Raw genomic sequence first — 17,224 nt, 5'->3', positions numbered from 1 at the left:
CCAGGCGGCCGCAAGGAAGTGCCTCCTTATTACGTGAAAAATAATTATTCCTCCATCTTACAGCAGGGACCCACCGGACGGGCCACCTTATTTCACGAAAAAAATGTTCCCCCCTGACTGCTCGGACCCACCGGACGAGCCAGCGTATTTCGCGAAAAAAACGTTTCCCCCACTGTCAGCTCGTACCCACCAGAAGTGCCTCCTTATTACGCACAAAAAAATTAATACTCCCCCTGCTAGCTGGGACCCATCATGATGGGAGGCTGACTTGTGGGTCTACTAAGTTGTCTGGGATGGGGGCCTTTGTCAACTTTAGTCAATATGAACGATTCTAGCTCCAGTGACCGTACGATGTCCATCCAACGGCCGTAGTGCTTCTTCAACCTCTGGTCTTCTTGCTCCAGCCGCCCAAAGTAGCGCCGGTCGTGCCGCATGCTCCTGCCTCCCGTGGCCGGCTGTTCTGCCGCGGAGGCCTCACCGCCCCCTACTATTCCCACCGCTAGCCAGGCTCTGCGGCGACGGCAGCCTCACACCGTAGTCGAACCAGTGAACCCTCGTACTCCTCTCCGTGCGGGCTTCCACTGCCGCGTCTTCCCCGCTCCCCGTCGTCCCCTTCCTAGGCCTCGTCATCGTCCACCGCCCTGGTGCTCTCGGCGCAGCGTGTTCAACGTGTTCAAGGAACGACTTCCATCGGACATGGACTGTACGTGAAGAGGCTGACATCTGGGTCCACGGCCGCAGCAAGGAAGTGCCTCCTTATTACGTGCAAAATAATTATTCCTCCACCTGACAGCGGGGACCCACCGGACGGGCCACCGTATTTCGCGAAAAAAACGTTTCCCCCCTGACTGCTGGGACCCACCAGCTACACCTTCGCACGCAAGGAAGTGCGTCCGGGCAAAAAACAAAACGATTCGCCCCCCTAACAGCTGGGACCCAGCAGCTACATCTTCGCACGCAAGGAAGTGCCTGACAGTCGGGACCCACCTGGTCGAAGCATACGTAGCGTTGTCATTCTGGTCGCTAACGTGTACGTACATATATACTGGTCGATGTAGAGGCGCGCACGTGTCGTAGTAGAGGCGCGCACGTAGCATGTACACGTACGTACAACGGTCAGGGTGCAAGAAAAAAATACGGCCATGTATGTGTACATATGGGCGGGGTCTCGAACGCCTACTCGCGCATACGTACGGCGAGGGCTCCTGTACATGGCTGGGTCGGAACAGAGAAACAGCGTCGTCGTGTTCATGGGGAGGCAACGGAATGCGTCGTGTTCATGGGGAGGCAACGGAATGCGTCGTGTTCATGGGGAGGCAACGGAATGCTCGTGTTCATCGGGAGTGCTTGGACGGAATAGGCGATGGAAACGAGGCCTGGCGTACCGCAGAACGGAGGAAACGGCCTTGTGTTCGACCGGCCACGTTCGAAATGGGATCCTGTTCATCAGGGGGGTGTGGCATACCGCAAAACGGAGGAAATGGACCTCCTACGGTCGAAACGGGGGTCCTGTTGATCGGGAGGGGTGTGGCGTACCGCAAAACAGAGAAAACGGACCTCCTACAGTCGAAACGGGGGTCCTATTGATTGGGAGGGGTGTGGCGTACCGCAAAACAGAGGAAACAGACTTGTGTTGGAGCGCTACGGTCGAAACGAGGGTCCTGTTCATCGGGAGGGGTGTGGCGTACCGCAAAACGGGACTCCACAGGATACTGTTCATCTCCACCGTCGACCTCCTCCAGCCTTCACGGGCTCCTGTTCATCCAGCCTCCACGGGCTCCTGTTCATCTAGCCTCCACAGGCTCCTGTTCATCCAGCCTCCACTGCGCGCTACTCCACCGGCTACTGTTCAACCACCCCTCCACCGTCTACTGTTCATCCAGCCCTCCACACCACGGGGTCCTGTTCAACCACCCCTCCACGGGCACCCCTCCACCGTCTAATGTTCATCCAGCCCTCCACACCACGGGGTCCTGTTCAACCACCCCTCCACGGGCACCCCTCCACCGTCTACTGTTCATCCAGCCCTCCACACCACGGGGGCCTATTCATCCACCCCTCCACGGGCACCCCTCCATCGTGTACTGTTCATCCAGCCCTCCACTACACCACGGGGTCCTGTTCATCCAGAGGCAACGCCACCGCTCACTATTCATACACCCCCCCTGCAACGCTCACTGTTCATCCCATCGATCGGCTTCAGTTAGCAGCAGTAGCGAAGGAATCGCTCGATCGGTTCAATTAACAGCCATCGATCGATCGCTCGGATTCAGTAACGCGTAGCCTGCAGTGGAATCGCTCGGGTTCAGTTAGAGCCCAACGCCTCGCTCGGGTTCAGTTAGAGCCAACGCCTCGCACACATGCGCGTACGTGTACAAGAGAAACACGCATCGCTCGGCCCCGACCTCCCACCGTAACCGGGAACTCCCCGAAATTTTCCTCCCCCTCGCTTCTACCACGGTTTTTTATGTCACGGGCGGCCCAAAGAATGTCATGCAACTGCGTCTCCGGCCCGTCCAGGACGAAAAGCCCATTTTCTGTCATGATTTTTTGTCATAGAAGTAGGAGCCCACCACATCTATGATGATACCGGGTTTTGTCACAATTATCATCATAGAAGTGTCATATGTATGACAGAAAAAATTTCGTTTGGCCCAAAATGTCACGGATGTGTCTTTTTTTGTAGTGTCAACCATCCTCCATCACCAATTTCATGATGCTCATCGCCGTGCGTGAGTAATTCCATCGTAGGCTTGTTGGACGGTGATGGGTTGGATGGGATCTATCATGTAATCGAGTTAGTTTTGTTAGGGTTTGATCCCTCGTGTCCACTATGTTCTGAGATTGATGTTGCTATGACTTTTCTATGCTTAATGCTTGTCACTAGGGCCGGAGTGCCATGATTTCAGATCTGAACCTATTATGTTTTCATCAATATATGAGTGTTCTTGATCCTATCTTGCAAGTCTATAGTCATCTATTATGTGTTATGATCCGTTAACCCCGAAGTGACAATAATCGGGATACTTACCGGTGATGACCGTAGTTTGAGGAGTTCATGCATTCACTATGTGTTAATGATTTGTTCCGGTTCTCTATTAAAAAGAGACGTTAATATCCCTTAGTTTCCGTAAGGACCCCGCTGCCACGGGAGGGTAGGACAAAAGATGTCATGCAAGTTCTTTCCCATAAGCATGTACGACTATGTTCAGAATACATGCCTACATTATATCAATGAACTGGAGCTAGTTCTGTGTCACCCTAGGTTATGACTGTTAAATGATGAACCGCATCCGGCATAATTCTTCATCACCGATCCATTGCCTACGAGCTTTCCATATATTGTTCTTCGCTTATTTACTTTTCCATTGCTATTGCTATCATCACTACAAAATACCAAAAACATTACTTTTACTATTGTTACCTTTTGCTACCGTTACCACTACTATCATATTACTTTGCTACTAAACACTTTGCTGCAGATATTAAGTTTTCAGGTGTGGTTGAATTGACAACTCAGCTGCTAATACTTGAGAATATTCTTTGGCTCCCCTTCTGTCGAATCAATAAATTTGGGTTGAATACTTTACCCTCGAAAACTGTTGCGATCCCCTATACTTGTGGGTTATCAGCATGCTCATCTAAAGAATTGTCCTCAACTAAGCTAGTTGGGGTTTCAGCACGAGCACATAGGGATCAAAGATAATCCAAGTAAAAAGCTTTAGGAGTGTGATAGATTTTGAATGGTTCTTCAACCATTGGTGTAGTAGCTACAACTAACTTTTTTGGTATTTTGCGTTTCCTACCCATAACTAAAGATAGAGAACAACTTAGAACAAAAAATAAAAATTACTTAGTGATAAAGCAAGCAAGCACACACGAGAATATTCACCCCACGCTATAACTCCCCCGCAACGGCGCCAGAAAAAGATCTTGATAACCCACAAGTATAGGGGATCAATTGTAGCCTCTTTCGATAAGTAAGAGTGTTGAACCCAATGAGGAGCTAAAGGTAGAACAAATATTCCCTCAAGTTTTATCGACCACCGATACAACTCTACACACGCTTAACGTTCGTTTTACCTAGAATAAGTATGAAACTAGAAGTACTTTGTAGGTGTTGTTGGATAGGTTTGCAAGATAATAAAGATCAGGTAAATAAAAAGTAGGGGGTGTTTAGATGAAGACACAAATAAGTTAGTTTTAGTAGAGAGCTTGTTGTCGCACAAAAAAGTTATTTGTCCCTAGGCAATCGATAACTAGACTGGTAATCAGTATTGCAATTTTATTTGAGGGAGAGGCATAAGCTAACACACTTTCTCTTCTTGGATCATATGCACTTATGATTGGAACTCTAGCAAGCATCCGCAACTACTAAAGATCATTAAGGTAAAACCCAACCATAACATTAAAGTTTCAAGTCCTCTTTATTCGCATACGCAAACAACCTACTTACTCGGGTCTGTAATTCTGTCACTCACGCTACCCACCATAGGCAAATCATGAACATATTGCAAACCCTACAGCGGGGATCCCTCACGCTTGCGCGACACGGAGAGCACCATAGGACAGCACCAATAATAAAACATGCAACTCAAACCAATCACGATCATTAATTAACCCATAGGACAAAACGGATCTACTCAAACATCATATGATAGCCATACATCATTGGGAAATAATATATAGCATTGAGCACCATGTTTAAGTAGATATTACAGTGGGTAAAAGAGGGGTTACACCGCTGCATAGAGGGGGGGAGTTGGTGATGACGGCGGTGAAGTTGTTGGTGTAGATCGTTGTCGCGATGATGGCCCCGTCGGCGTTCCAACGCCACCGGGAGAGAGAGCCCCCTTCTTCTTCTTCCTTGACCTTCTCCCTAGATGGGATAAGGGTTCTGGTCCTTGGTCTCCATAGCATGGGAGGGGCGAGAGCCCCTCCGAGATTGGATTTGTCTCTCTGTCTCTTTTTGTTTCTGCGCTCTCAGATCTGGCCTTTCACCGTTTCTTATATTCTCGGAGATCCATAACTCCGATTGGATTGAAATTTAAACACGATTTTTATCCGGATATTAGCTTTCTTGCGGCGAAAGAAGGGCACCAACCGCCTTACGGGGTGTCCACGAGGGTCAGGGGCGCGCCCCCTGCCTCGTGGCCCCCTCGGACATGGTCTCACGTTGATTCCACTTCCAAAAATTCACATATATTTTAAAAAAATCTCCGTCAGTTTTTATCCCGTTTGGACTTCGTTTGATATAGATTTTCTGCGAAACAAAAAACATGCAATAAACAGGAACTGGCACTGGACACTGGATCAATATGTTAGTCCCAAAAATAATATAAAAAGTTGCCAAAAATATATGAAACAATCAAAAATTATAGATACGACGAAGACGTATCACTCCCGAAGGGCAGCACGGTGCTCGCTCTGCAGGCCACCGTGATGCGCCGTGGCCTCGCCATCGGCATGGCCGTGCACCACACCGCCTGCGACGGGGGCACCTCCACGGGCTTCCTGCACACCTGGGCGGCGGCCAGCACCGGCGCCGTCAGGCCACCACGCCCTGTCATCAACAGAACTCTTGTAAAGGACCCAACGGGTCTCTACGACGTCTTTGTCAAAGCCAAGCCGACCGCCGGCGAGATGGATCACGTCAAGACGTGGGAGCACCGACTCCTCGCCACGTTCACGCTCTCCAAAGACGACATACAACGCGTCAAGGACGTGATAGCAAGTGAGGCGCGGCGCCGCCCCGATGTTCCTCGCTGGTGGCCACCTTCGGCTTCATGTGGTCATGCCACCAGCGAGCCAAAGATGCAGGAAGCACCGGCGGCGACCCGACATACTTGCTCTTCCCCGTCGACCACCGCTCACGTATGAAGCCCCCCGTCCCGGATGAGTACCTCGGCAACTGCGTCGGCATCGCCACGCATGCCGCACCCATGGACCGGCTCGCAGCAGCCGGCGCCGGCGGCCTCTTCGTCGCGTGCACTGCGATAGCTGCGGCGGTCAAGGAAGCGGTGCGCGGCATTGGGTCACCTAAGACGATTGCGTTGTGGATGCACCTGGTCAGGGAGGCTGGCGTCGCCGGCATGTGGACCGTGGCCGGGTCGCCGAGGTTCCGCGTGTACGAGGTGGACTTTGGGTTCGGGCGGCCGGCCAAGATGAAGAACGTGTCCGTGGCGAGAACCGGCGCGATGGCGGTGGCAGAGGGCCGGAGCAGCCGCGGCGGCATCGAGGTGGGCATCTCTCTGCCGGCTGCTGGCATGCAGAGCTTCCAAAAGTGCTTCCAAGATGCCATTGACTGGCTTCACCAGTAAACAAGTGATGCATATCTCTTTTTTGGTAAATCAAGCGATATTATATATATCTTTTTGCATTCATATTATATACAATTTGCAATTGTGCATACCCTTAAGGCTGTAAGATAAGTACGAAGTTCATCATGTAATACGTACGGTGTTTTGAGGTTGATACGTACACTTGACTTGAGGTTGAGGTCTTCTGAGGAGCGATATAGCATTGTGCTGGTTGTGTTGGTTTAGATACGTGAAGTGGTGGCCATGCAATGCAACTCACATGACGCATATGCCAGTGATGTATTTTGGTTTAATTTCATTTTGGAGATATATAATGTCTACAAATTTCTCTGCGGCACGTAACAGCTGTCCAAGTCGTGACCGTTCACACAATTAGTGAACGCTCTCCACAACACGGCGATGAAGTTCCAAGATGCACCAAAAAGATCAAGGTCACCAGCCAGTCGTGAAACACGTACGTAGTACAGAATTTCCTTCTCCTATTCGTAGATAAAAATGGCCAATAGACGACGACGCACCAGTACCATACGGATCACTTTTGGAGGCTACACGCGCATGCATGCATGCCGAAGATAGTCATCACTCCATGTGCACTGTTGGCCACGGAACGGCAACCCAAAATTAAGAGGCTCGATGGAAACCTTTCCGCTTGTGGACTTGTGGTCACTAGCTTGCACCGTTTATTCTTCTTCTTCTATACAAAGCGACACGACAAGCCTTCTTTCGTGCACTGAGTCTTCGCATCCGATCTGAATTCTGTGCATGTACGTAACCTCGCATGTCCTTAGCCATTTGCAGGTTAGCCGCGAGACAGTTCTAGTGCTCTAAGCTTAGCTAGCAGACGTGCATTCTACAACCCTTCCATTGCGTGTCTGGCCAAGTTTGTGCACACGTCCACACAGATGTCACCATCTTATTCGTTATTGTTTGTCTTTATCCAAGTCACACTATTATAGATGCGTTGAAGACGTATTAGCGGTCATGCCGGACGCAGACTTGGCAGAGCAGGAGGCGCTGCTTGAGTCATAACGCTCCGCCCACAAGGCGAACAGTACCGGCAACGGGTGTCAGAGGTGGTTGCCACCGGCAAGGAGAGCGACGCCGACATAGGCGAGAGGGTGTTCGGCGAGACCGATGAGGAGGAGGAGGACAACGCCGAGACCGCGCCAGGCCGCCACCATGAAGAAGCCGACACGTCTGCGGGCGCTGCCGGCATCGAGGACGCCGCCGCTCTGGTCTCAGGAAGGCCACCACTCCTCCCCTCCCATCGACGCCAAGTTTGGTGGGTTGGGCATCTTCAATCGATTAGTCGCTTGGCGGCGATGTGGAGGTGGACAGCTTCACTTTCCGGGTCTCGGGAGAAGGAGGTCACGGAGGCGGAGCTAGAAAAGGCGAAGCTTCAATTCTCTTGGTTCATGGCCGAACACCGGGAACGGGCACCAGTGGCCATTTATACCTCGTCGGACGAGCTCCGCTTAGTTGACGTAAATGTAATGAAATTCGTCTTGTTTAAATGAAATCCGAACGTGTTTACATGAAATCCGTCATGTTTGATCGAATTTCATATAGTTAGTTTGAGTTATTGTGAAAATGTATGTAGCTGTGATTGGATGGCTGCTTCCCACATCCATGTCCGCGGACTGGGCCCCCTATCCACGGACGGATGCGGGAGAAAATTTTCGGATTGCCGTTGAAAATGCCCAAATGGACTACAAATGATGTCAGATAGTTGTGTGATGTTGAATAGGCCACGTCCTATTGTCAAGACGGCAGGGTGTGGTGCTAAAGGACTGCAAATGATGTCAGTTATAAATTGAATTATTAATGGAACGAATGAGAAGGCTAAATAACATCAACATTGACAGAAGCATTCAGAGTGCAAAGAGAGTCAAATTTCCAATCAAAATGGTAATGCATTTCTTACCGGACGGGGAAGGTACAATGAATCCAACTTGGATAAAGACAAATAATAACGAATAAGATGGTGACACCTGTGTGGACGTGCGCATAAACTTGGCCAGACACGGCATGGAAGGGTTGTAGAATGCACGTCTGCTAGCTAAGCTTAGAGCACTAGAACTGTCTCGCGGCTAACCTGCAAATGGCTAAGGACATGTGAGGTTACGTACATGCACTGATTTCAGATCAGATGCGAAGACTCAGTGCACGAAAGAAGGCGTGTCGTGTCGCTTTGTATAGAAGAAGAAGAAGAAACGGTACAAAGCTAGTGAGCACGAGTCCACAAGCGGAAAGCTGAGCCTGTTAATTTTGGGTTGCCTTTCCGTGGCCAGCAGTGCACATGGGGAGATGACCCATCCTTCGCATGCATGCGCGTGTAGCCACCGAAAGTGATATGTATGGTACTGGTGCGTCGTCGTCTATTGGCCATTTTTGTCCACGAATAGAAGAAGGAAATTCTGTACGTACGTGTTCCACGACTGGCTGGTGACTTTGATCTTTTTGGTGCATCCCGAACTTCGTCGCCGTGTTGTGGAGAGCGTTCACTGATTGTGTGAACGGTCACGACTTTGGCAACTGTTACGTACCGCAGAGAAAATTGTAGACATTATGTATCTCCAAAATGAAATTGAACCAAAATAGATCACTGCCCATGCGCATATGCATGGCCACCACTTCACGTATCTGAACACAACCAACGAAATGCTATACTCGAGACCTCAACCTCAAGTCAAGTGTACGTATCAATTCACACTAACACCGTACGTATTACATGATGAACTTCGTACTTATCTTACGGCCTAAGGGTATGCATAATTGCAGATAATATGGAGTAATATCACTTGATTTACCAAAGAAAAATAGATGTGCATCACTTGTTTACTGGTGATGAAGCCAGTCAATGGCATCTTGGAAGCACTTTTGGAACCTCTGCATGCCGGCCGCCGGCAGAGAGATGCCCACCTCGATGCCTCCGCGGCTGCTCCGGCCCTCTGCCGCCGCCATCGCGCCGGTTCTCGCCACGGAGACGATCTCCACCTTGGCCGGCCGCCCGAACCCAAAGTCCACCTCGTACACGCGGAACCTCGGCGACCCGGCCACCGTCCACATACCGGCAACGCCAGCCTCCCTGACCCGATGCATCCACAACGCAACCGTCTCAGGTGACCCGATGCCGCGCACCGCTTCGTCGATCGCCGCAGCTACCGCCGTGCACGCGACGAAGAGGCCACTGGCGCCGGCTGCCGCGAGCTGGTCCATGGGTGCGGCATGCGTGGCGATGCCGACGCAGTTGCCGAGGTACTCCTCCGGGACGGGGGGCTTCATCCGCGAGCGGTGGTCGACGGGGAAGAGCAAGTATGTCGGGTCGCCGCCGGTGCTTCCTGCATCGTCTTTGGCTCGCTGGTGGCATGACCACATGAAGCCGAAGGTGGCCACCAACGAGGAGCATCGCGGCGGCGCCGCGCCTCGCCGCCCGGCCTCGCTGGCTACCACGTCCTTGACGCGTTGTATGTCTTCTTTGGACAGCGTGAACGTGGCGAGAAGTCGGTGCTCCCACGTCTTGACGCGATCCATCTCGCCGACGGTCGGCTTGGCTTTGACGAAGACGTCGTAGAGAGCAGTTGGGTCCTTCACGAGGATTCTGTCGATGACAGGTGGTGGTGGCTCGACGGCACCGGCGCTGGCCGCCGCCGCCCAGGTGTGCAGGAAGCGCGTGGAGGCCGCCCCGTCGCAGGCGGTGTGGTGCACGGCCATGCCGATGGCGAGGCCACGGCGCATCACGGTGGCCTGCAGCGCGAGCACGGCGCCGCCCTTCGGGAGTGGCGGCGCGAGCGGCGCGATCCTGGTGATCTCCCGCGGCTGGTCGACGGCCAGCTCGTCGACGTCGACGTCACCACGGTACTCGGCGACGGTGAAGGTGACGCCGTCGCCCGGCTGGTAGTGGATCTCGTAGCGGTCAGCCGTGCCAGGCGCGAGGCGGAGGCGGCCGGCGAGCGGGTAGTAGGCGTGGAGGGCTTGGGACAGTGAGGCCTTGAGGTTGGAGAGGATGGCGGGGACGTCGGCGTCGGCGGCGAGGCGGTAGAAGAAGACGCGCTCGACCGGTGGGAGGTTGAGCCAGAAGATGTCGAAGAAGGTGAGCGGTAGGGAGCACTCCGGCGGGGCGGCGCCGGTGCTCGTCGAGGGCGCTACGAGAGTGGTCTCGCGGACGGTGAGAATCGGGCGTGGCGAGGCTTGCTGCGGTGGCGCCATTGCCGCTGTTAGGTATGTGTGCTTGGTTGGTGATGCAGAGCAGCTATATATAGCGGCTTCGTCGCGTTGTGTATATGGCGGTACGTCGCGTGAGGAGGCCTTGACGCCATCTCCGACGATAACGTGCTAGTTTGATGGCGGTGCTCAGCGGAGCTGGTAAATACAGCAGTATGATTTTTCCACTGCTAGTTTTTGTTTGAGAAAATTGTACGAGGCCCTTGTTGCCTGATGTGAGCAAAACCGAACTAGCTTAGGTAGCTAGCCATTCGAACCTGCTCTTGACTCTTTGTACAAAAAATGGGCACACAACGGTTTCGTACATGGAAGATGCTCCTACTATGTGAAAACAGTCATGCATGGTTCTGCATGCTGCTGTAAATAAAATGATGACGATGGTAAGCTAGTAAAGGAGGATCTTTTTTTCAAAAATACGTCAATGGCGTACCTTATTTTTATAGAAGAGAAGAATGAGTCAAGTACAAAGAATTTATGATGGAAGCGGACTTCCATCGAGGACGCACACCTTACCACACCCTAAAAATTACCCTATTCCTACACTCTCACAAAACATAGCAAAACCTCTACCTCCCAAGCCTGCCAACCTCCACTCTTTGATCTCCCCTAGGATGGCAAGCGCAAGGTCCGACGCCGCCTTCTGTTGCTGGGTCCGGTGGAACACTCGAGCGTTGCGTTGCTTTCAGAGAGCCCAGGTTGTGGCAATGATGACCGTGTCGAAGCCACGCTTGGCGCCTTCGAAAAAAGAGCTCTCCTAACCAACCACCAGTCCAACAGACAATCGCTCGGCTCCGGGATGGTGCCTTGCACCTTCAAAGCTTCGAAAATGTAGTGCCAAACCTCTCTAGCGTAGACGCGTTGGACAAGGATATGTTCCGCGTTATCCTCCTCTTGAAGGCACGTATAGCAGGCGGAAGGAGAGTCCTGAAGGCCATGCCTAGCCCTTCTATCAGACGTCCAGATCCGATGTTTAACTGCCAACCACACGAAAATTTTGCATTTGAGCAAAGCCCAGCTCTTCCAAATACAAGCGCCAAACGGAGCCCTCTCGCCACCCATGCAGAGCCTGAAGTAGGTGGATTTTGCAGTGTACTTGCCCGACGGGTCCGACGGCCAGGAGGAGTCATCTTCGGATGGATGGCGAATGACCGTGCTAATCGCCAGATTAAGGTGCAGGAGTTGCATGTGGGCACCGAAGTTTACATCGCCAACGATGTCAAGCAACCATCTTGCGTTCTCCAATCCCTCCTCCACCATGCGGCGATTGATCGTTCTAGTATCCACCAAAGCATGGATGCTTGGTGCAATGTCTTTAGCCGCAAAGCCGTGGATCCATCGATCTCTCCAGAACAAGACTTTGCTACCTCCACTAGGCTATCAAAGACTTCACGAGCCTCCTTGTCCACAATCATGGGTAGGCCTTGCCAAGGTCTATCGGGATCTGTCCGTCTCAACCATTCCCACCTCACTCTCAACGCCAATCCTTGCATCTGGAGGTTGCGCAATCCCAGACCACCAAGCCAGGTGGGCTTACACACCGCGGACCAAGCCACCAAGCATTGACCACCGTTCACTTTATCTTTGCCCGCCCAGAAAAAGGAGCGCATCCATTTCTCAATCTCTTCGAACACCCAATTAGGGGCCTCCAAGACCATGAAGTGGTGGATGGGCTTGGCCGCGATCACGGACTTGACCAACACAAGGCGCCCTGGGCGGTGCAGCAGCCCTCTTTGCCAAGCCGGGGCACATTTTTTAGCATGATCAATCATGGGCTGCCACTCGGCCCTCGTGAGCTGCCTAATAGCCAATTGGAGGCCCAGGTACTTGCAAGGAAAATTGCCCAGCTGACAATTCAAGATGGATTCAACCCGCTCCCGATCGGAGTTGTCACCGTGGATCATAATCGCGAGAGACTTCTGGTAATTGACCCTCAAGCCCGAGGCCACCCCAAAGGCATGTAACATAGCTCGGACGAAGGCTAGATCCGGCGCCCGAGGTTTGACGAACAAGGCAACATCATCCGCATATATCGAGACCGATTGATGTGTCGTGATGACCGTGAAACTGCTAACAACACCCAGGCTCTCGGCCTTGATCATAATTCTAGATAGCACGTCCATGGCGATCACAAATAGTAACGGTGAGACCGGGTCCCCCTGCCTGAGCCCCTTGGCATGGATGAAACTTCTACCAGGCACCCCATTAACAATCACCCTAGTATTAGCGGTCCTGAGCAGGATCAAAATCCAAGTGCACCACTTAAGACCGAACCCTTTTTTCCTCATCACCTCAAACAGAAACGACCAGTTGAGCAAGTCAAAAGCCCTAGAGATATCAAGCTTGAGAAACACACTGGTCTCTTTGCGGGCGTGGATCTTTCTGGCCACCTGCCTATCTCCGGTTGAAAAAGTAAATAGCATAAAACTATTAGTATAATTGAGGCTTCCCTTCCAAAAAAACTACCACAATTTAGATACCTAACAAAATGCCATCACTTTTAGGGCATTTTTTCGCAAATCACTACCGATCCAAGTTAGTTGCCGCTTCGGCACGTTTATGACAGAGCAGGCCCACCCGTTAGCTAGGGCTGACGTGGCACAAATAGTCAGCTCCATTACTTTTGAGTTTTAGCCATTATGACTTTCTAGGAGGGCCCACATGTCAGCAACCGGGTGGGTCCCACCTGACAGTGAAATAACACTTCGAATGAAAAATGGCCAAAACCGGGGTTTGAACCGGTGACCTGTAGTTAAACAGACGAGGGTCGACGTCAGCATTAGCATAAATTGCCTTCTTGGCCGCATCACTATTTTCATCCATGCCAATGCCACAGTCGAAGAAATAACTCCTTTCTTAATAACAAAGCAGAAGTTCCTTCTATCATGGTTTCTCTGTTTATGCAAAGCCTCTATTTTAGATATTTATTTACATAACTGCTACTATCGATCCATGATTGTGATTGCATATGTTTGCATTTATTTACATATATGCTATAAGTTGCTACTATTGATCAAAATATGGATGGCGAATGGAGGCGGCCTGACCGGGGCGAATATTTTTTTACTTTATTTTTGCGAGAAAACTTCCAATCTATTCTTCTTCAATCATGGCAATACAATGAACACCAAAAATAATAAAAATTACATCCAGGTCCGTAGATCACCTAGCGACGACTACAAGCACTGAAGCGACTGAAGGCGTGCCGCCATCATCGCTCCTCCCTCATCGGAGCCGAGCAAAACTTGTTGTAGTGACAGTCGGGAAGTCGTCGTGCATTTGATGCATCAGGTTAAATGGCCGCCCCCTATCCGCTGTCCACGGACATTTCGGATGTGTCCTTGGATGTTTTACGTGTACATTTTGATAGATGACGTTGAAGATGCCCTTATCTTTCACATGCATGCAGGTGTGGTTTTCGAATGAGGAAGAAAAAGGGGTGGCACCGCTAGAGAAAGAAGGAGGGGGTGCGGATATTCGATTGAAACTGAAAAAACGATCGGTTTATTATGGAGTATGTGCTCCCAAATAAAGTTCATTGTCCAGAACTTGTCAGCCACGGCCACTAACCATTCAACTTTTGATCTTTTTCGGTGTATTTCGAACTTCATCGCAGGTGTTGCGGAGAGCATTCACCACTTGTGTGAACGGTCATGATTTGACAATTTGGGTTTGTGCCGAAGAAAATTTGGATTACATACATAAAAATAAAATTTTACCAAGAAAATTAATGTGCCAACATCACTAGCTATGGATATGCATGATGGATTCACTGACCATTCTGATATCTCAGTATCTGAACAAAACCGACTAGACGCTGCATAGCTCCTCGAGATCAAGTCTACCTATTAATTTCACCTGATATTGCACAGCAAAAAATAATCACTTGTCTACCGGTGAAGCGAGTCAATGGCATCTTGGAAGCACTTTTGGAACCTCTGCATGCCAGCCGCCGGCAGAGAGATGCCGACCTCGATGCCGCCGGCGCTGCTCCGCCCTTCTGCCACCGCCATGGCACCGGTCCTCGCCACGGACACGATCTCCACCTTGGCCGGCCGCCCGAACCCAAAGTCCACCTCGTACACGCGGAACCTCGGCGACCCGGCGACAGTCCACATCCCGGCCATGGCAGCCTCCCTAAACTTGTCCAACCACAACGCGATCATCTCGGGTGACCTGATGCCGCGCACGGCTTCGTCAATTGCTGCAGCTACCGCCGTGCACGCGACGAAGAGGCCGCCGGCGCCGGCTTCGGCGAGCTTGTCCATGGGCGCGGCGTGCATGGCGCCGCCAACGCAGTTGCCGAGGTACCCGTCCGGGACGGGAGGCTTCATCCGCGTGCGGTGGTCGACGGGGAAGACCAGGTACGTCGGGCGGTCGCCGCCGTTGCTTCCTGCATCATCGTCTCTGGCTCGTTGGTAGCAGGGCCACATGAAGCCGAAGGTGGCCACCAGCGAGGAGCATCGCGGCGGCGCCGCGCCTCGCCGCGCCGCCTCGCTGGCTACCACGTCCTTGACGCGCTGTATGTCTTCTTTGGACAGTGTGAACGTGGCGAGGAGCTTGTCGTCCAACACCTTGACGTGCTCCATCTCGTCGGCCGACGGCATGGCTTTGAGGAAGACGTCGTAGAGACCCGTGGCGTCCTTTATGAGGGTTCTGTCGATGACAGGAGGCGACGGAGCGACGGCGCCGGTGCCGGCCGCCGCCCAGGCGTGCAGGAAGCGCGTGGAGATGGCGCCGTCGCAGGCAGCGTGGTGCACGGCCATGCCAACGGCGAGGCCGCGACGCAGCACGGTGGCCTGCAGCGCGAGCACCGCGCCCCCCTTGGGAAGAGGCGGTGCGAGCGGCGCGATCTTGCAGACCTTCCTCGGCTTGTCAACCACGAGCTCGTCGAAGTCAACATGGTCGCGGTAGTACTGGGCGACGGTGAAGGTGACGCCGTCGCCCGGCTGGTAGTAGATCTCATGGCGGTCAGCCGTCCCGGGCGTGAGGCGGAGGCGGCCGGCGAGCGGGTAGTAGGCGCTGAGAGCTTTGGCCAGCGAGGTCTTGAGGTTGGAGAGGATGGCGGGGACGTCGGCGTCGGCGGCGAGGCGGTAGAAGAAGACGCGCTCGACGGGCGGGGAGGTGAGCCAAAGGACGTCGAAGAAGGTGAGCGGGAGGGAGCACTCCGGCGGGGCGGCGCCGGCGCTGGGCGAGGGAGTAACGAGGGTGGTCTCGAGGACGCTGAGAATCGGGGGTGGCGAGACTTGCACTTGCTGCGCTGGCGCCATTGCTGCTACGTATTTGGTCGTAGGAGTATGCACTTGGACTTCGAGATGAAGCAGAGGCAGAGCGGCTTAATAGAAGGCATGTAAGGCAGAGCGGCTTACATCATCTCTGACGGCAACGTACCAATTCTGAGCGTGGGAAGCGTGCGTGGGAGGTCGCCCATTGCTGCCCGATACGTGTTTCCGTAAAGTAGCTAGCGAACACGTTCTTGACTTCTTCTGGACAGATCCTGCAGCGAAGCTGCTTCCTAAGTGAAAGATATTTGAAAGGATCCTGCATGCTTCTAGATGCTGGAGTAGTCATTTATCTATTATATTTTTTGGTATATATATATATACAAGTACTCTGCATATGATCCTTTCACATAGTAGCTGTCGGCGTGCAGGATCCTTTCACATAGTAGCTGTCGGCGTTTCATAGCCATTCTCTAATTATTTCACAAAGATCTCGTATATATATTCTTTTACTTACACGAATCTCAGCTATTAAATGGAATGGTCCATAGGATCGACCTAGAATTTGTTACTGTATATCCCAGTCGGCAGAGAAACATCAAAACAGAATGAAATAAACAAGGCAACAGTAAAACAACACAATTCACAAATATGAAATATTCATTGTAAAAAACACATTTTTTTCCTTGCAGATAACAAATGATAAGCATTACATTTGACAAGGGTAAGTCATTTGGGATGGCAAATTCACCTAATTTCAAAACATTCCATTGTAGTTGTTGTTCTTAGAAACTAGCAAATTGGCCCGCGTAAATGCACGGGCAACGTCTTAAGTGGTTTAAAATTGTGTACCATTTTATTTTAAAATACTTATGTTGAGAGTTTTATCTTTTGTTGAATGATTTTTAGTTGCACCAAAATAGTGTTACCGCTAAATACCATTGGATTTGTAATGAAAATTACGTTCATAATATAAAATTCATAATTACCAGTTAATAAAATGTGTGAAAAGTAATTGTCACAAATAAATATAAGAAAACGTGATGACGTTTAAAACATCATCTACTTCCTATTTGAAGGACTATAATGCTTATATAATAGATAAACGGGCACTCTAGAGTTGGTCTTCAACTTTTATCCTTTAAAGTTAAGAAGAGCGAGAACTTTTATCCTTTAGAGTTAAGGACTAGAAGGGTTGACCGTGCTTCGCTGCCCCATCAGTGTTGTTGGGATTTCGTTTTTTCGTTTGTTATTTGGTTTGCCGTGTGGGGGAAATGGTGTTTTATTTAATAATGTGGTGTTTTGGTGGGATTCTTGACAGTGCGGTTCTCGGTTATCTGCTAGTCAACTCATATTTATGTGCGAACGTTTCTTGTACAAGTGGCCTCAAGTGTTTTTGTATTATATGGGTGCTATAGTGTCACGCGGGGGTCAAGCATACTGTAGATGAACAAGTTGGCA

At 51.3% G+C, this 17,224-nt stretch overlaps 2 protein-coding genes and 1 pseudogene across 2 annotated transcripts; 1 reads left to right on the top strand and 2 right to left on the bottom strand.

Moving 5' to 3' along the window:
- LOC125553474 overlaps positions 1 to 6,362 on the top strand; it is a 90,561-nt pseudogene extending 84,199 nt beyond the window's left edge.
- Positions 6,363 to 9,004: 2,642 nt separating this feature from the next.
- Positions 9,005 to 10,647, bottom strand: LOC125550471 (malonyl-CoA:anthocyanidin 5-O-glucoside-6''-O-malonyltransferase-like). Its single transcript, XM_048713470.1, has one exon. It carries the CDS (start codon positions 10,527 to 10,529, stop codon positions 9,159 to 9,161), a length of 1,371 nt encoding a protein of 456 aa, XP_048569427.1. The 5' UTR covers positions 10,530 to 10,647; the 3' UTR covers positions 9,005 to 9,158.
- A 3,592-nt stretch (positions 10,648 to 14,239) lies between these two features.
- On the bottom strand, positions 14,240 to 15,879 carry LOC125550470 (phenolic glucoside malonyltransferase 1-like). Its single transcript, XM_048713469.1, has one exon. It carries the CDS (start codon positions 15,809 to 15,811, stop codon positions 14,432 to 14,434), a length of 1,380 nt encoding a protein of 459 aa, XP_048569426.1. The 5' UTR covers positions 15,812 to 15,879; the 3' UTR covers positions 14,240 to 14,431.
- Between the last annotated feature and the right edge of the window lie 1,345 nt (positions 15,880 to 17,224).

This window comes from Triticum urartu, chromosome 4 (assembly GCF_003073215.2).
Source record: "Triticum urartu cultivar G1812 chromosome 4, Tu2.1, whole genome shotgun sequence".
In the NCBI taxonomy this organism is placed as follows: domain Eukaryota; kingdom Viridiplantae; phylum Streptophyta; class Magnoliopsida; order Poales; family Poaceae; genus Triticum; species Triticum urartu.
This window is presented reverse-complemented; position numbering and strand designations above follow the sequence as displayed.